General features: G+C 44.6%; 1 protein-coding gene across 1 annotated transcript; it reads left to right on the forward strand.

Annotated features, from left to right (window-relative positions):
• The first annotated feature begins 1,410 nt into the window (after positions 1 to 1,410).
• On the forward strand, positions 1,411 to 18,963 carry boc (BOC cell adhesion associated, oncogene regulated). The gene is made up of 16 exons (XM_086102276.1): positions 1,411 to 1,959; positions 2,399 to 2,671; positions 7,055 to 7,201; positions 8,562 to 8,705; positions 9,154 to 9,447; positions 11,472 to 11,744; positions 11,835 to 12,103; positions 13,064 to 13,229; positions 13,355 to 13,423; positions 14,200 to 14,409; positions 14,505 to 14,680; positions 15,925 to 16,333; positions 16,657 to 16,880; positions 16,959 to 17,035; positions 17,149 to 17,285; positions 17,586 to 18,963. Exons 1-16 carry the CDS (start codon positions 1,809 to 1,811, stop codon positions 17,732 to 17,734), a joined length of 3,168 nt encoding a protein of 1,055 aa, XP_085958402.1. The 5' UTR covers positions 1,411 to 1,808; the 3' UTR covers positions 17,735 to 18,963.
• The last annotated feature ends 563 nt before the right edge of the window (positions 18,964 to 19,526 follow it).

Below are 19,526 nucleotides of genomic sequence, written 5' to 3' on the forward strand. Positions count from 1 at the left end.
ATCTAAAATCAGACTTTACAACTAGGGCAGGTGCTAAAATGAAAAAAAAAAAAGCTAAAGTGAGTTTGTTGCTTTTGGCCATGTAGCATTAGCGACGAGTTAGCAGCATTGCTGTGAAATGCTGGTACTGTAACTGCAAAAAATATATAACGTTTGTGTGAAGAAAAGTGAAAGCGACCTGGATAAATGATGTGATTATTACAGCATGTGTTTTTGTTTTTTCCTTTTGCCTGTTGGAGGGTGGTCGCTAATCCAATATTGCTCTTATTAATGGCGTACAGTGTGTGGTCCTGCGTGTGCGTGCGCCTCTGTGAGACTATTGGCTTGAGTTAACAACAGTTTTTCCATCAGCTCTTCGTTTTAACTTGACGTTAGAGTTTCCATCCTCTATCCTCGCTCGTCTTCCTCGCTCTCTCTTTTGTTTTTTGTGTCCCACCGGCCTTGTTCATCACCGATAAGTGGTCAAACACGTAGCCCAGTTTGAATACTATGCATGTTCAGTACCGGGGGGGAAAGAGGAGAAAGGGAGGTTTGAGAGGCGCGGGACCACCCTCCTCATCCTGACGGGAAGTTGTTAGTTTAACCTGACAGGAAAGAATTCAGGAAACTTGGCAGCGAGCAACAAGAGAGAAGAGAAGAGATGCACACTCTGTCGGCATTACCATTAATAGGCTGACTATTTGTATTAGCGTAGCTGCACATGGCTAACGCAAGCTATGTTTTTGTTGGGAGATTTTGTTAGCAATAGTTAGCTGGACTTCTTTGGTGGTTTTGTGTGTTGACTTTATTTTGGTTCTCTTGTTGGGTTGGTCAGCATTTGTTAGCTTGATGCGTTTAGTCTTTTGCCGTGTTTGTTTGTTTGTTTGAAGACTTCAGTTTGCCGGTGCTCATTTATTAGCATTTATTGGTGGGTTTTGTGTGAATTGTGTGACTCCTTTGTTGGTCTGTTGTGATTGTTAGCTTGGAAGTCATCATAGCATCACATATTTAGGTCTGTTAGTGGTTTTAGTTGGAATCTATTACCTTTGTTTTTTTTAGGTCTGTTGGTGGTTTTTTTTATTGTTAGATTGAGTCCAAACCTCCCGTCAATGCACCCCCTTGTTTTTTTCCCCTAATCCCTCCCTCCAAGCGCCCAGCCGCCCGGGAACCTCTACCTGTGTCAGTTACACCTGAGCAGGAAGGCGTCGTGTTACGGGCCCCAGAATGAGGGAGCCTCTTTGATGAGCTGGAGGAAAGGGGAGGCTGGTGGGGGTGCAGGTAGACAGGGTCAGCAAAGGCTTCATTTGTGTGGTTGCTGCTGAGGATGCCCCCCACCCCCAACCCCCGCACCCCTCATCGCCGCCTGCTTGTGTGTGTGTGCAGGAGAACAGGAAAGTCGCATATCATTTCTGTCCTTAATATGCCTGCAAAAAGAATATAGAGAAGTGTAATATGCATGCCGTGCCTGGTGGGGGCGTTGTCACGTTGCGAAGAAGCTTCATGCGTATGTCTTCCTTAGTTTTTGTTTTTCGGTCATAAAAAAGGGAATTCATTCGGCATTGAGTACTTGAATGCGCACACTTTTCAATTCCTCGCCATTTTACAAATTTGAGCACCGATTCAACCTTGGAACAAATTTGCTTCAGGAATGAATGTGAATTTTTGTAATTGGGATTTGGAACATTGGAATCGTTTTTTTTTCCTCGCTTTACCATTGCACGTTCTGAATCAACTCCTTCATCCAAATATGCACCAATGACTGCATGATGTTTATTGTTGTGTAGTTTTGAGTGGTACGTTCCCGCTTATTGACCTTTTTTGTGTTGTGCATGCGCGTGTGTGTGTTTCAGAGGGGTGTTGCATGGAAGATGTCTGGAAAACGTGACTGGACTCCATGGATGAGAAAAAGAAGCACCCCCGTGTTGTGCGCTCTGGGCGCAGTCCTGCTATGTTGCCTTCAGAGCAGTGCGTCCGTCTCTGGTGAGTAGATCTTCGGTTTACCGTACAGTCTGCTTTGTACGTTATATGTATAAGGAAGCCTTTTTTTTTTTTTTTTTTTTACATGGGTTTTTCCTAACACCTGGCCAAGGGTAAACGTTGCCAAGGACAAAATATTTCGACTGGCAGGGAGGTGCGTGTTTAACGCATCTGGCAGCTGCCACAGCAATTTGCTCGAAACCCGAGAGTGCAATTTCTGTCGAAAATTGCTTGTCAATGGTGAATAGCTGAGGAACTGGAATGCGGTACAATTAAGTGAAATGTAGAATGCGAGAAAGTTGTTGCCATTCTGACTTACAGGTAATATCATGAGAATTGGTCACACCAGTGATAGAGATTTTTTTTTCATTCATATTTTTTAATTGTGGGAACGCAAAGGGTTGCCCAGATGTTGAGAATATTCTGTCATCCCATCATGTAGACGAAGTCCCGGAGTTCACCGAGGAGCCCGGCTCGATGGTGCAGAAGTTGGGAGGCAGCGTGAGCCTGCGCTGCGCTGCCCGTCCCACCTCCGCCTCCATCAGCTGGCGCCTGAACGGCCGGCAACTCATGGACGGAGACCTCGGGGTGGCGCTGGGGCCCGCGGGCTTGTTCATCAGCACGCTGTCCAACGTGACGTTAGGCCGTTACCAGTGTGTGGCCACCACCGGGGTTGGGGCCCTGGCCAGTGTGCCCGCTGATGTCACCGCAGCCAGTGAGTAGCCACCCATGCAGACACACATACGCGCACACACAGTATACTTGGCTTTTTTTTTTTTTTTTTTTTTTTACCCACAGTTTGTCCCAGACAACATCCAAAAAACACAAGTTGTTGTAATTTTTTCCTCTTAAAAACACTCAAAGCTCTCCCTTCTACATCCTGACAGAGTTGGCGCACCCCTCTGATACAATCCTCAGACATTTTTGAATATTTCAGGCCCTTCAACATCCTGTGACAGTCCGAACACTTTTAAAAAAAGCCTTTTGGATACTTTCAAAACAATCTCTGAAGCGTTTAAAGTCATACGCTATCCCGACAACATCCCCACAAAGTTGGCACACCCACTCGACTCGACAGACACCATAAAAATAAAGTCAAAACAAAGCCTTTTTAGATACTCTTGGCACAATCCTGACACATTTTTTCACACTACGCACCACCCTTCAAGATCCTGTGAGAGTCTGAACACATTCCCCAAAAGGACAAAAGAATGCCTTCTGGATACTTTCTGAGTAGACTGTCTTCATTTTAAGCAGCGCACCATTTTAACGGCGCAACTAAGTTGGCGCACCCTCACTACCAACTCTCCAAAGTCCACACAAAGCCTTTTTAGATACTTTTTGAGCAGTTCTTTTCATTTTTTTTTTTTGCACTGTGGACCCCTTTTAGCATCATGGCAAAGTTGGCGCACCCTTTATAACATGCGCACGCATGAAAAAGGAAAAAAGCCAACAGGAAGCCTGTTAGACTTACTTTAAGAGCAGTTTGTCCCAAACCTTTTTTTTTTTTTTAAATGCTTTGATCCAATGGGGTTGAGTCTGCTCCTAGTGTATGCGAGGTTACATTTGATATGCATCCTGGGACTGCGAGGGGGCCTGAAGCCGTGTAACCTGAAGCGTAGGAATGGAGGGGCGGAGGGGGTGGGACACCAGGGCCCAGTCGAAACAGGAAGAAGGACCAGGACTTGGCGAGTCGTCCCCAACCCCCATTTGCTCTCCGCAAGGCCCCAACAGCCGGTCCATGTGATGAAGTTCGAACATGTAGCCGTGCGCGATGTGATGCCATGCGTGAGGGTGCGAGATGCCATGACGACGACGATGATGATGATGACACCAGGAGAGGTTTCAGGGCCAGTCGAGACAAGATCCCCGCACAAGATGAGACCTGGCTGTCACATTCTCTGTCTCCTCGCCACTTTCTCTTTCCTGCCACCCCTTATCATTTTCGTCAAGATAGGAAATCACAACCTGAGATGTTGCGGTATTATTACACTCCACATCTGCCCGCAATCTTCTCACGGGTCAAAATGAATTGCTATTATCAAGACGCCAAAACAGGAAACACGGCGAGGGATAACCAGCATGAACACACGTGCTAACGTGGCCCCCGCATGTCACAGTCTGCACTTTGCAGCAGAGGTCAGAGTTCTTGCAGCCCGCAGTCTCCTTCTGGATAAAATTGGTCTGAAAAGTAAATTAGGAAGCACAGCTACAACGGTCAAAATATAGGCATGTATTTGCATTAAGTCACCCTGGAATCTGCCTTATTGTTAGACTCCACAGCCCTCTGTTTTCTTCCCGCCCGCCGTCTCTTCTCGGATAAAATGAGTTTCCTTCCTGAGAAGTAAATACAGGAAAGACGGCTAGAAACAACCCCCCCCCCCCAAAAACCACCCAAATGTGGTCTCATCCTGGATGCCGCAGTTAATATCACATGCCACATTGCTCTGTTTTTTTTGCTGCCCACAGTCTCATCTTGGAAAAAAATACTCCCTTGACTGAAAAGTCACGACAGGGAGCACTGAAAGAAGTGCCAAAGTAGACACACAAACTTATGTTATGCCACTGTGACCTATGCCGTAGTATCATGCTCCGTGCCATAGTTTTTTTTTTGATGCCCGCAGTCTCCTTTTGAGAAAAAAGAGTTTATTTCCTGATAAGTAAATTCACGCCATGCCCAGAAAAAAATCAATAAATAAAAACTCAGTCGCGTGATCTCATCCTAATTGCAGCAGGACTAGCACACTTTTGCTGCCCTTAGTCTCCTCTTGGAGAATATTGCGTTATTCCATTGCTGTTAGTTACAAAGCACTGTGTATAATGATACATTTGCAAACACTGGAGCACATCTCCACACACACACACACAATTACGCTCACCTTATGTTCGCCTGCGTTTTGCCATATTAAACTTCACTGTCTCCACTTGAATACACTTTCCGAAAGCTAAAAACAGAAAGCCCTCATTCTCTTCTATTGTCTCCTACCGACTGATGCCTTCACTGCAGTGTGGAAAACCAACCGCCCCCAAATTGAGTGCCGTTTGTTGGATTCATTGTCAGTGAGACAATTAACAATTTTATATATATATATATATATATATATATATATATATATATATATATATGCTGTATATATATATATATGTGTGTTGTGTGTGTGTATCGTCAGCATAAACTATGTCATCACCATCGGCCGAGCCTTGAACTTCCAGGGAGTTGCTCCAGTGGGAGAAGCGTACGTGCCTGCTCCCGTGTGTGTGTGTGCATGTGTGTGTTTTATCCATTTTTTTCTCCTTTGGGCCATGGGGGCACTTTGATTCCTCAGCTACCCTCTGCGCTATGATTGGGAATCCATAAAGATGAAGGATTTAAGGCGGGACTCTGCCAAGCAGGCCCTCCGGTGCGGGAGGTCCGCTCGGCTTTATGAAGGCAATCAATCCCCCCCCCCGATGCACGCACGCACCTGAGAGGCGCCCATATGCACGGAAGAATGCGGGAGGAGGAAGGTGAGCAGATATGAGGGAGGGGGAGGCGGCTGTAAAAACACCACCTGATTGATTTTGCAAATGGAGCGCTCACAGCACTTAGCCCGACATGTTTTTGGCTGCGGGAAGGTGTGCATTTTGCGCCCCCCCCCCCCACCCTCCCCTTACCTCCTGCATCATTTCTCCACATTTTATTGCTCCGGCAGAAAGACAGCAGTTGAGTAAATCAAGAGCCGTCTTGCAGAGAAGCCGTTTGTTCTTTGGCTTTGAGTAAATCACCCCGACGGGCCAGCAATTTGCCAAGAACAACACACTTTCTTGAAGGGGGGGGGGGGTGGAATGGAGCGAGGTTGTGTTTCGTAAAGGATACATCACACAGCTCTTCTGGAAAAATAATAGATAAAATGTGTGGCGCTTTGTCTCAATCGTCTCCTTTTCGTACCCCCCTCCTCTTCCAAAACCACTCCGTCCCGACATTTTTCCGGCCTCTTAAGAGCAGCGAGTGGCTCTCCCTCCCCAAGCCCAAACTGGATCTATGTCCCTGAAACCCGATCGTGCGGGCAGCTCTCACCCCTGAACCCTCTGGCAGGGGGTTTAAGGGTTCAAGGGTCAAATCTGTGTCTGCAGACTGTGTGTCTGCTGGACTCTGGCGGCACAAGCCAACCCCCCCCCCCCCCCTCCCCTCCACTCCCGTTCTGGGAATCCCACCCCCTCCCATGTTTCCCACAGAACGTGAGCCGGCCCCTGTATAAGGTTTGACAGGATTAATAATGACGACTCTCGGGTTTCTGGAAGTCAAGTTAGCTGCAGATAAAGCCAAATCTTGCAAAATGGAGTTTTTGGGGTGCAGTGAGGTAGCAGAAACAAGATGACTGTAAATTCGATTTTTTTTTTTCTAGGTGTAATTCAGCAATTCACAACCTTTTTTTTTTTTTTTTCAACCCTCACGCTCTTGAAAACTATGTTCAAAAAATTTAGCATCCTCGACCAGATGTACGACAGATACGGGCGAATGTTGTCACGTGTAGGACGCAGCCAGTATATGGCAGAAATCTCTCGATGCTCCCATTTAATGTTGCTGTCCACCGTGAATTTTAGCCAGGCTGCGAATGCTTTTTGACAGGATTAATGACGATGACAGGAATGATGCATTTGTGGCTTTGAGGCTAAGCAAAGTCAACTTCGCTGCAAATATGACATGTTTTACGGCTAACCGTTTTGTTTTTCTTGGGTGGGGTAGGGGGAGCGAAATGGACTGTCATTAGAGTTGATCATTTCTTGGACGACTTCGGCGATTGACTTCGGTGATTCCAATACCTCAAACCGCCTACTAAAGTCCAAAAAATTTGGCGTCTCCGGTACTTCTGAAGATGCCAAATGAATGAACTGCATGTTTTTTTTAGGATGTAGCTGGGCAGACCAGACATAGAAAGAATTCAAGCAATTGTTGTCACATAATAGGACATGGCCAAAAATGTGATCGTAGGCCTACTATGTTTTTGCAAAATCGAGCTTGGATTCATTTTCCTTTTCTTTGCAAAAAGAACTTTCCAGCTCATCACTCACTCTGTGATGCAAGACACGACCGGTGCTGTCGGGCTTTTCTTCTCAGAGCTGCGTGACTTCGAGCCCGACGACCAGCAGGAGATCGAGGTGGACGAAGGCAACACGGCCGTAATCGAGTGTCATCTCCCAGAGAGCCAGCCGAAGGCGCAGGTCCGCTACAGTGTCAAGCAGGAATGGCTGGAGACATCCAAAGGTTTGCCGCCCCCCCCCCCCCCCCCCGCCCCCTAACATTCCCACTTCCTTGTGCTATCTTCATAATTTACTGGAATGCCACTGCAGTGCTATCCGAGCCCATCATTAAAGAGCCTGATAAGGCGGATTATCTCAAGAATGTCAAAACATGGCAATTGCGGCCTGCCTATGTTTTCTATTTACTTTCGAAAGTTGCCCGGAAGAGAAGAAAAGCGGCCGCGCTTTGCGGCCGGTATGCTAATAATGCCTGCGAGCTGTAGCTCCCGATAGCAGTCGCTTTATCTGCGAGGAAATGAGCGTTTGAAAGCGCGGCTGGCTGCCTCAACTGACTCGAGGCTGCCCCGCTCAGGTTTAATCTGGTAGCGGAGTGAGTTGTAGGTGATGGGAAATTAATTGCCTGTATTGGAACGAGACTGGCTATATTTTCACGATTTCTTTGCATTGTTGTTGTTATCAGATTTACGATTCGGTGATTTCTGTTTACACCAAAATTTTGTTAAAATTGTCTTGATGAATGCTTAAAAAGACCGCAAGTCAGTGTTTAGGAAGTTAACCACTCTCTAATCCAAATGTGTCAAAGATATGGCCCGCGGGCCAGAACCGGCCCCCGACGAGGTTCGATCGGGCCCGCGGGATAATTTAAAAGTGAAAAAAATGCATAAAAGACATGGAATTAACATTTTTAATAAGATGCAATTCATGGGATATCCGCCAGGCACACTGTTTTCTCTTTAGTTTGTAAAGTGTAGGCAGGGATTACATTTAGATTTGATATGCACATGTGTAATTGGTTTAAAAATTCCTTTCTACATCTCGTTTCATCTTAAAATGCATGACTATATTTTTCAATGCCAATTACTTTTTGAAAGTTTTGTGCCTTTGTATAATCAGTGGGATCAGTTGCAATGCATATATGTGAATGATAAAAGTAAATGGCACATTTGTCTTAGGAAATCTTGTTTTGTCACATTTTCCGAATGTTCTTGTGCTTCACTAAACCAAAAACAAAAGAAAGACATGATATTTTGGTTATTTAGAGCAGAATGTGGTATCATTTAAATGGTGCGGCCCACTTGACATCTACCGAGGTTGTATGCGGCCCAAAATGTGAAATGAGTTTGACACCCCTGCTCTAATCCATTTAAAAATGTTTTTCTTTCGTATTATTTACATCCATGTAGAAGGGTTTTCACAACAACAACAAAAAATTGCTCTCACGAGGAAGTTTCCCCACCCTGCCGCAGGAAAAACGCATCAAGCTCCCGCGAATGCGGCCGCCGCCTTTGTTTTCACATCTGCCTCTTAGCGCCGGTCCTTGGCCGTAAAATGGCTACTCGAGCTGTTTGTCTCTCCTTCGACAGGGAACTACCTCATCATGCCGTCAGGGAACCTGCAGATCGCCAACGCCACGCGGGAGGACGAGGGCCCGTACAAGTGCGCCGCTTACAACCCCGTCACCCAGGAGGTCAAGACGTCGTCCTCGGCCGACCGCCTGCGCATACGCCGTAAGTCGCCAGATGGAGGCGCGCCGCCTGTACGGTGAAACCTCATTTTTCGCACAGCTATGGGAGCAAGACCCTAAAAATGTCTCCCATCTCAAAAGGAAAATTATTGTCGTTGTTTTTATCGTTTTTTTGCTGGTGTCAAGGAAGTATGTGGAAATGATTTCCAAATTGTGGTTTACTCCATTACACAATATTTGGCAACCTTTTTTTAATCTTGCACTCGACAAATACTCCCGGTTTTCAGAAAAAAACTAATATGAAAATAAAACAAAGAAAAACAAATCGCCTCTCAAAGCAAAGTTTATGTGCTATAAATTTGCACATGTGGCACACACTTGGCTGCCATCATTTTAAACGCTTCAAAGAACGAAGGCGCACATTGTGATGTCAATAGCAAGCAGGGAATCTGAGTCACTAAGCCCTCAGTCGTTCTTTTTCCACGCCCCAGGCTCCACGTCTGAAGCGGCCCGCATCATCTATCCGCCGGCGTCCCGCTCCATCATGGTGACCAGGGGCCAGCGACTGGTGCTGGAGTGCGTGGCCAGCGGCATCCCGACGCCGCACGTCACCTGGGCCAAGGACGGCGAGGACCTGCGCGTCCACAACAACACCCGCTTCCTGCTCAGTAACCTGCTGATCGACGCCGCCGCCGAGGGCGACTCGGGAACGTACGCCTGCCGGGCAGACAACGGCATCGGCGCCACTGTCGCCGCCACCGTGCTCTACGACGTGCAAGTGTTTGGTGAGGCTTAAGTCATGGATTTGTCAATCGAGTCATATATCTCGACACGTGAACCTAATATGGGTCAACTTAATTTGACCGTCTCGAAACTTTTGAATGCTCATTTCTGACTTTTCAATATTTTCATCCCATCTCCGAAACAGGACGGGGTACTAGCGGTACAATTGCCACACATTCGAGACAAGCAACGTTATTATAGTTCATGAAATAACTAGAGCCGAAATGTGCTTGACTTTCTTACACAATTTGGCCCGAATATTAGACGGCCCCGATTATAAGACGACCCCCTCTTTTCCAAACTCAAGTTTAAAAAAAGACTTTTTGAACACCAAATTAATTTTTATACAGAAAATAATTACAGTACATCTGAAACAAATGATTCTAACAATATATTTGAGAGAAAAAGCATGTTATTTTGCCTCATTCAAATCTTAATATCTGAACATTTCAATATGTAAACTAAAGTGCAATCACATTCGTAAATGAATGGCTTCTGGTTTTTGAAATGTGAATGACATCATAACTTCTCCTCAGCCGCCGGTTAACCTGGCCGATCTTCGACCCACTTTTCTCCAGAGTGTCGCTACGTTTCTCCATTTTCTGTTGTCTCTTCTATTATTTTCTTCTCTTTTCTTCCTTACCGCTATTTTTTCTTTTTCTTTTTCGTGCTACCGCTATTTTTATTTTTATTCTTCGTGACAGGGGGTTCACTTTGGCCCTGGGGAGTCAAGTTCAGTATTCGCTTCAATGATATCTGGCGCCATCTAGCGTCGTGAATGGGTATAATCTCCAGACCCCGAATATAAGACGACCCCCACTTTTTCAGTCTTATTTCAATGCAAAAAACAGTCTTATATTCGGGCCAGTCTTATATTATTTTCATCTTGTACTTGACAGATACTCCAAACATGTAAAAGAAAAACAAAAATAAATACGAAAACTGAATGAGACCCGAACAAAAAGTAGTAGCCAACCTCCAGCATAAAACATAAGACGCTCTGTTGACAGGACAAGCTGGTGCAGAAAGACGGCTCCATTGTCTCCTCTCCAAGTTATGGATTCGTGTTTTTCCAGTGATTTTCCGCATATGTTGTCACAGTCCCTCCCGGGCAGCTGGCTCGAATTAAAGTCACGCCTTTTGAGTAATGAGCTCGGTCCCGTCCCGCCCCCCCCCCCCACACCCCCCTCAATTCACAAGAAGTCAACCATCAACTCAGCCTCGCCGTGCACGTGCTGAGTTTATTCTCCTTGTTGGAATGTGTTCAATCTTTTTTGTTATTCATTGTGTGCAATGTGTAAAAGTGTACTGAGGACTGGCTGGTGAGTTTTCATGTGGTAGCGTATGTATTTTAATTATGGATGGATCGCCAATTCTCGTTTGCTGTCTAACGATTTTTTCAGTATTTTAGTTAAATATTTTCAGTTCTGTTAACTATGGAATGAGGTCCATGTGCAGTAACCGTGATTAAAAAAAAGTATGATGTGAGAATTGATTAATCACAACTCATCAAAAGATCAAATTAATCGACACCTATTTTTAAACAATTAATCATTGAGAGCCATTGATCTAAAATAGTGAAAATCTCCAGTATTCTCCTATTTCATCTGCAAACATCTGCTTTTACAACTTTTGGGACACACGTTACTGACCAAACCAGTCACTGAATCATAATCATTATTCAAATAATGTCGTGTTTTTTCATAAGTTAAAATTTAAAAAGGAAAACCAAAAAAAAAAGAAGTCATGTCCAATTGATTGATTCATCAAAATAATAAATTACCAACAGATTAATCGAATATCAAAATAATTGTTCGTGGCTGCCCAAGTTACTTTAAGCATGTATTTCTTTTTCTTTTCTTTTTTTCCAGTTCAGGATATTTTGTCAAATTGTGTTGCAACCTGAGTAAACAACAAACTAAATAAGTAAATAAATGAGATTCCATCGCCACTTTTTCCCTTTTAAATTTTTTTATTGCTGATTTCTAAATTGATTACTTCTGTCTGTCCGTCGTCTCCCCTCCAGAGCCTCCCCAGGTGGCTGTCGAGCTGCTGCAGCAGGAAGCGGCGTTCGGCGAGACGGTGCGCTTTACCTGCCAGGCACGCGGCAAGCCCGCGCCTACCGTCACGTGGCTGCACAACGCCGTCCCCCTTTCGCCCTCGCCGCGTCACCGCCTTACGCCGCGGATGCTTCGGGTCTCCAACGTGGGCCCGCAGGACGAAGGCTTGTACCAGTGCATGGCGGAAAACGGCGTGGGCAGCTCGCAGGCGTCCGCTCGACTCCTCGCCATATCCGCCGGTGGGGGAGACTCGTTAGCCGGATCATTTTCCAGCCGTCGTTTATCCTGATGATGCCAAAAGCGGTGCTGATCCTTATTTGTCTTCACAGAGATTCTGCCCAGGCCTAAGTTGCCCTCCATGTATCGCCCACTCAGCCCGGATAAAGTTTTGAAGGAGCAGCCGCCCGTGAGGCCCGGCGCGGCGGGGGCCACGTTGCCTCTGGACTGCACGTTAATCCCGGGTCAGATTTTGCCCGCCGAGGCGCCCATCATCCTCAGCCAGCCTCGCACGGGCAAAGCCGACTACTACGAGCTCACGTGGAGGCCGCGGCACGAGCGGGGAGCCCCCGTGCTGGAGTACATGATCAAGTACAGGAAGGTAGGAACCAGCGATGCTGCGAAATAACCAAGTACAAATATGTTGTTATTGTACTCAAGCAATTTTTTTTTCTCCTGGCGCGCTGCCCTTTTTACTTTTACCCGTATATTTGAAATACCCCCCAAAAAAATAGGTGCAATTTTTACCTCACCATTTGTCAAAAATAGAGCCCAATAGTTATTGTTATTTTTCATCAAAAGGCCAATTTCAATATTTGACAGAATGAAAGTCTGACAGTATTTCAAATACAATTAAATCTGGGCACTTTTTACCTCACCATTTGCAATAAAAAAAACTTTTTTTAATTTAAAAATAAATAAATAAATAAACAAGCCGATTTATTTATTATTTTGGGTCATAAAGGCATTTTCAATATTTGACAGAATGAAAGTCTGACAATGTTTGAAATGCAAATATGTGCGCTTTTTACCTCACCATTTGTACAAAAAAAATAGAGCCTAATATTTATTTATTATTTTTAGTCATGAAGCCAATTTTGGTATTTAACAGAAATAAAAACCTGACAACCAGGTCAAAATTAATTCAAATAAATAAAAGAAATTATTTTTGGTCAAGCATTAAAGATAGAAATTGAAAGCCAAATATTTGACTGTTTTTCAATACTTGGCTCTTTTGGGTTTTTTTCCAATTTTGCAGAGAGAATATTGGCCCAAAATATGCCTTTTTTTTCATAAACTATTTTTGGGGGATGGAGATTATGTTTGTTTGAATGTCGTTCTTTGTCTTGTGAAATGATTAGTTTCCAAAATGAGTATTGTCAGTGAAAAAGCCCCGCCTATTAAAGGCACAAACAATATATTATAGACAACTCTATATTTTCGATACATTTCATGCTTTTAAGGTTCTTTTTACCATGTACTTCTACTTTTTTTTTTTTTTTTTTTTTTAAACCCAAGTATCTGTTCACAAAGTTCACCCTCGCTTTGACTTTTCTCGCAGGTGGGCGACCCATCGGCCGAGTGGATGTCCAGTAGCATCTCGGGCTCTTTGCACAAGCTGACGCTGGCCAAGCTGCAACCGGACAGCCTGTATGAGGTGGAGATGGCCGCCAAGAATTGCGCCGGCTTGAGCCAGCCAGCCATGATGACCTTCAGGACGGGGAAAGGTATTGAAAACAACCACAAACTGTAGCTTTTTTTTTTTTTTAAAGATGAAAATCCGCTCGCTGAATGCAAAAACGAAACATTGCAACTTCGTGTGCCCCACTTAAAATCTTGACGTGTCTTTCAGGTCGGAAAGGATTGGGAGGTCATAACGATCTGCCGAAAACTCCCGCGGTTCCGTCGCCAAGGCTTTCTCGTAAGTTGCGCCCCCGTTCGTGTGCCGCACTAACTTCTACGTCCTTTTTTTTTTTCTTTTTCTTTTTTGGACTAACATCCACTTTTCTCAGTCTCTCTTTCCCTTCTGTCCGCTGGATGAGCTCTCGGTAAGTGTCGTTAACGTCACCCCTAATTTGCTGCAAAATTTCCATGGGGAGTTATTGGGACTGATCTATATTGACCCTTTCATGCACCCTGTAACCTGATCACATGATCAGCTGTCCACTGGAGTTACCGCTGTGCCTCAAAAGGGTGAAACATGGAACTGAAAATGTCGTTAAGGACAATTTGAAAACAATCTTGGCAATTAGGTTTGATCAAGTATTTCAATTTAACACGTAAAAAAAAATAATTAAAAATTCAGATGATGAAAGAGATAATTTACGAACAATCTGACTTGATTGTTCCAGTATTGCCCCCAAAACAAAAATTCTCTTGTTATTGTGAAATCGTCAAGTCAAGAATGGATTTTTCCATTTAGCGTCGTGTAGGAATTCTAACACTAAATTATTTTTTTTAAATGTTTTTAATTGTTTTTATTTATTTTAAATGTTTTGTTAATTATCAAGGAATATTGATTTCATATCATAATTTGACAGATTTATTTTTGGGGGGGGGGGACATTCACTTAAAAATGATCACAAATTTCCCATGGAAAGATTGCAGGAATTTCTTTTCACACGTTTCTTAATTTGCAAATCTAGTCCTCATCTGTCCAATCCCATCTTGACTTTAGACTCTGATCCTTTGGCGCAGATCCCGAGGCGCCGGACAAGCCGACAGTTTCCATGGCGACGGAGACGTCGGCATACGTGACGTGGATGCCGCGCGGCAACCGCGGCTTCCCCATCCAGTCCTTCTGCGTCGAGTACAAGAAGGTGAAGAAGGCGGGCGAGGATTGGGTGCCGGCGGTGGAAAACATTCCGCCCTCCCGACTCTCCGTGGAGATCACCGACCTGGAGAAAGGTCGGACGGACGACCCGATGGCAATGGGCGGAGAAGGGAGTGTGAATGCAAACGTGGTTAACATCATTGCCCCCCCCCGTCCTCGCTCCCCATAGGAACGTCTTATAAGTTCCGTGTGGTGGCCGTCAACGTGATCGGATCCAGCCCGCCCAGCGCCCCCTCAAAGGCCTACACGGTGGTGGGCGGGCGGACCCACGAACGCCCCGTGGACGGACCCTACATCACCTACAACGAAGCCATCAATGAGACCACCGTCATTCTTAAATGGACGGTAAGGAGCGAAAACGAGACGCTCGGGAAAGAAGTCCCTTGTTTTGCTAATGCCGCACGGTGTTGCGTTTAAGTTCCGGTGGGAATTCTGACAACTCTCATGAGATTATGACTTGAGCTTGTCACGTCACAAGAAATGTAAATGTACAAATTTATCGCAAGAGCGGCATTTCAAATTTGCGTATTATTACAAACACAAAATTCTTGTAATATTTTAAAAAAATGTCACTGTCAGAATTCCCATGAGTACCGTATTTTCCGCACTAAAAGGCGCACCTAAAAGCCTTCCATTTTCTCACAAGCTTACAGCGCGCCTTAAAATCCGATGCGCCTTGTTTATGGTCATTGCGGTAATAGTTCGACCCCAAAATGGCTCCTTGCTAGAGACATGCCGACAACGCAGAGTTCAAACTTAAAGCGATCGGGTTACGCAGTTGAACACGGAAATAGAGCAGCGGCAAGAGAGTTCAACGTGAACGAGTCAATGTTTTAACTGGCTGTTGGTGAAGTGAACTGTGTCGCTGCTTTATTAAATACGTTTTACTGACGTCTGATCGTTCTGTTGGCGTTTCCTTGAGCGTAGCTCCATCTAGTGGAGGCATTGTAGATTGTGTCTCATAATGCGGTGGTGCGCCCAAAATAGGCCATTCATTGAAGGTGCGCCTCATAATCCAGTGCGCCTTTTAGTGTGGAAAATACGATTTTTCTTTCTCATTTGGACTATTGAGTAACATTTTGAAAATTGATTGCAAACTAAATTGTTCGTCAACTGAGGTTCCACTGTATCTGAAATCTAGTCCTAAATTTGCCATATTGTTCGGTTTATTCTCAAATGATGAAATTTTGACATTTTAAAAATGGCGCTCGAGTGGTTAGCGCATCGAACTCACAGTGCGTAGCTCGTGGATTCGATCCCAGCTCTGACCTCCCTGTGTGGCGTTTGCATGTTCTCCCTGTGCCCGGGTGGGTTTTCTCTGGGTACTCCGGTTTCCTCCCACATTCCAAAAACAAAACATGGCAGGCTGATTGAACACTCCAAATTGTCCCAAGTGCGGATGGTTGTTCGTCTCTGTATGCCCTGCGATTGGCTGGCAACTGGTTCAGGGTGTACCCCGCATACTACCCAAAAATAGCTGGGATAGGCTCCAGCACCCCCCCGCGACCCTCGTTGAGGATAAGCGATCGCAAAATGGATGGATGGATAGACAATGACTGTGATTTTTTTTTTCCCTCCGGCGTCCGCAGTACACTCCTGTGAACAACACGCCCATCTATGGCTTCTACATCTACTACCGGCCCACGGACAGCGACAATGACAGTGACTACAAGAAGGATGTGGTGGAGGGCGACCGCTACTGGCACTCCATCGGCGACCTACAGCCCGAGACGGCGTACGACATCAAAATGCAGAGCTTCAACGAGAAGGGCGAAAGCGATTTCGGCAACGTGGTCATTCTGGAGACCAAGGCCCGCCCCCACAACCATAGGCCCGCCCCTTCCGAGGGCCCCGACCGGGAGACGGGCCGCTCCGGCGGCCTGGTGCAGCGACCCGGCGATTTGCCCTACCTCATCGTCTGCGTGGTGCTGGGCGCTTTCGTGTTCATTATCGTCGCCTTCATCCCCTTCTGCCTGTGGAGGGCCTGGGCCAAGCAGAGTAAGTTGTTCGTTTTCGGTGGTGAGTGAACGGGGAAAAAAATTAATACATTGGCTTTTTTTTTTTCTCGAAATGTACACCCCCAGACCGGACTGTTGCCTCTAGCGTCATGTAGGATTTTTTTTTCGTTTTGTTTTTATTAATCCTTTTGTCAAAAGTCTGATTTAACTTCCATAACTTTTCCCAAATGTATCTATTTGACAAAGTTTTCTTTAGAGCCAACAACTATTTTTGGAACTTAATTATTCCCCAATTCAGAATCTACATTAAAATTCCAAAGGAGACAAATGAAAACAATGTATTTTTTCCCATTTCTTGACCAGAACAAACGTCGGACTTGTGCTTCCCGGCCGTGGCCGCCCCGGTGTCGCCGTCGTCGTGCCAGTACACCATGGTGCCTCTGCAGGGTCTGGCCCTTTTGGGGCGCTGCCCTAACGACGGACATCAGGCCGTCCCGCCTGCGTTTTACTCTCCCAACGCCCAGCACAACGGCAAAGCTCAGCACCATCATGAGCACCTGACCCACGGCCTACCGGGGCTCCACCAGGTACGATCCTCAGCCTTGACAACTTCTCGGGAATGATCATGAACCTTTAGTGAAGGGTGGTGGTGGCATTTGTTGTAGGAGGAGGTGGACATCGACCTGGAGTGCGACACGCTGTTACCGCAGGGACTCGCCAACGGGTACCATTTCTGCGCCAGGTGAAATTCACACACCAGCTGGCCTACTTTGGTAGCCTTCGGACTCTTTTCACTGATTCATTTTTTTTTTCACCCCCCCCCCCCCCCCCCCCCCCCCCCCCCACCGCCTTCAGAGATCCCGAGCGTCACGAACAGACATTCGGGTTGGCAGAGGAATCCGCGCTACAGGTCCTGGGGTCTTCCTGTCACCCGGATGGGAAGCGGGAGTCCACGTGGGACGAGGACGAGGCGGGAGAGGGGCTTTGTCAAAGTAATTCCTTGTCACTTTTCGCAACTGCTGCGTCTAGTTCAAGTAAACTTAATGGTATTGTACAAAAAAAATTCTAAAGCAAATTTATATTTATCTAAAATTGTCATTTCTTTAAGAAATCTTTTTTTGCTATTTCTTCATTTTGTTTTTTACATTTTTTTGTGAAATCAAATTTTCCATTCCATTATCACATATAAGGCCGGGAACATCCGCACGCTCAGAGATGACATTTCAGTTTGACTGATTTTTGCTTTTTGCCCCGGCGTCCCCTTGACAGCTTTTCTCTCTTTGTAAATGTAGAAGTGGCGTCTTTCCCAGCCATCGTATCTCTGGAAGACGAAGGAATTTTCACCTCATCATCGTCATCGTCAACCACGCCGCCACCGCCGCAATCTCAAGACTCTTTACAGGAAGCCGACGTCCTGCCCGGTGAAGCGGCACATGCGTAAAAAAAACAAAAAACTGTTTACAGAGAAATCTATTTATTTTTGTACCACAGATATTTATGTATTTATGCCTTTGTACATGCTGTATGTTTAACTGTATATAAGGTTATTTTCATATCGAAGGAGGCTCTATTTACAAGTCCCGCCCTTTTGTCCCGTGAGCTATTAAATCAGGCAAATTGTATTCAGAATTCTCAATTGTTTAGCAATTTTGATTATGAATACACATTTTTTGAAAATGCAATTTGGTTTTCTTTTTTAATCGCAATTCTGAAGATTTTTCTTTTATTCAAAATTGAAACTTTTGAGGGGGACACAATTATGTACTCAAAATAAAATTACAATTGTGCAGAAATCTCCCCCAAACATACTATTTATTTGGGTAAAAACTAAAATGTTCTAATTCGAGGAAAATCAATTCCAAGTTCAATTTGTTTAACTTCTAATTATGAATTCATTTTGAAAGTATTGGAAATTGTTTACATTTCCCCCTCCCCCCACCTTGCTGAAATGTAATCGTGAATGCAACTTTTAGAAAATAAGTTGTAAAAGTTTTTGGGGGGCAGGGGGATTTCAATTTTATTTGTACATTTTGTCCAAGATTCTAAAAAAAAAACGATTTTTAAAATTCAATTCAAAATTTGTTTCTATTCATTAAGTCCATATCTCGTTCTTTGAAATTGAGCTTTTTTTTATTTTAAAAATCTATTGACATTTATTGCCCCCCCCCCCAATTTGTTTTTAAATTTTGATGAACTTCAGGGGTAAAAAAAGAAAAAAAACTTTCTTTGAACCAGCACTTATCGTGTGGCTCATTCCTCACCTTCTTTATGGATCCCCTCAATAACGCTTTTCATTGATTATGTATAGCAATAACCGCATCATTAACAAGCTATTTGTGAGCGTTTGCCACATTGTGTGAAAAAAGATGATATATTGTTATAGTTATTTATTTTCTCAAGTCACTGAACGGGGTTGTGGACGTACTTCTATCAGTCACCGATAAGCTGAATCCATGTCTGCTTTGTTACCAAAATGGCCGCCTGTGGCAGGTGTCAGTATTTCTCACGTCACTGTTTTTTTTTGTTTGTTTGTTTTTTTTTTTTTACAAGTATTATGCCTTTCTTGTGCCAGCAAAAATGAAGGAAATCACAGTGTAGCCTGTCCTTTATTTGTCTGTTTGCGTGTGCCTACATGAGCTGGAGCATGTAAATAAAAGCTTAAGAAGCCGATTTGTGTTTGTGGTGCATTTTTCCCCAATTCTCCCGCTTGGTATTTTTCACGTTTGTTGAGCCTTCGCGAGCAAAAACACTTGGCCGTTATAATTTGTTTGGAAGTTAGCATTGTTTCAATTGTGCCAGTCGCTCTGCTAAACGTAGCCTGCTGTGCACCCCTGGCAAAAAGTCTGAAAACTTTTGACACACATGCTAATGTGTAATAAAAGACCAGGGGCAAACTAACCTTTTTAAAACTGAGAGCTACTTATTGGGTACTAATCGATGCAAAGTTTGATCTACACTTCTATGATAACAATCGTGCTCAAATCTCCTTTAATCATGTTATTGTTACTACGAATAATTATTAATAACTTTTGTGTAGACTCTGATCATAACTCATTCAATGCCAGCCATTTTTCTCAAATTGAAGGTCACTTTGATTGCAAAATAGCTTATTGCAAGTTAAGACACTGCACTGATGCATGACCTATGTATTAAGTTTTCAATACCGTTGAGCTGCGCGTGTGTTCGTCAAAGATGACAATGGGACTTCGTCATCTTTTTTTATTTAATTTGAA

This window comes from Hippocampus guttulatus, chromosome 21 (genome assembly GCF_054856545.1).
Source record: "Hippocampus guttulatus isolate MCC_2025c chromosome 21, RoL_Hgut_1.0, whole genome shotgun sequence".
Classification (NCBI taxonomy): Eukaryota; Metazoa; Chordata; class Actinopteri; order Syngnathiformes; family Syngnathidae; genus Hippocampus; species Hippocampus guttulatus.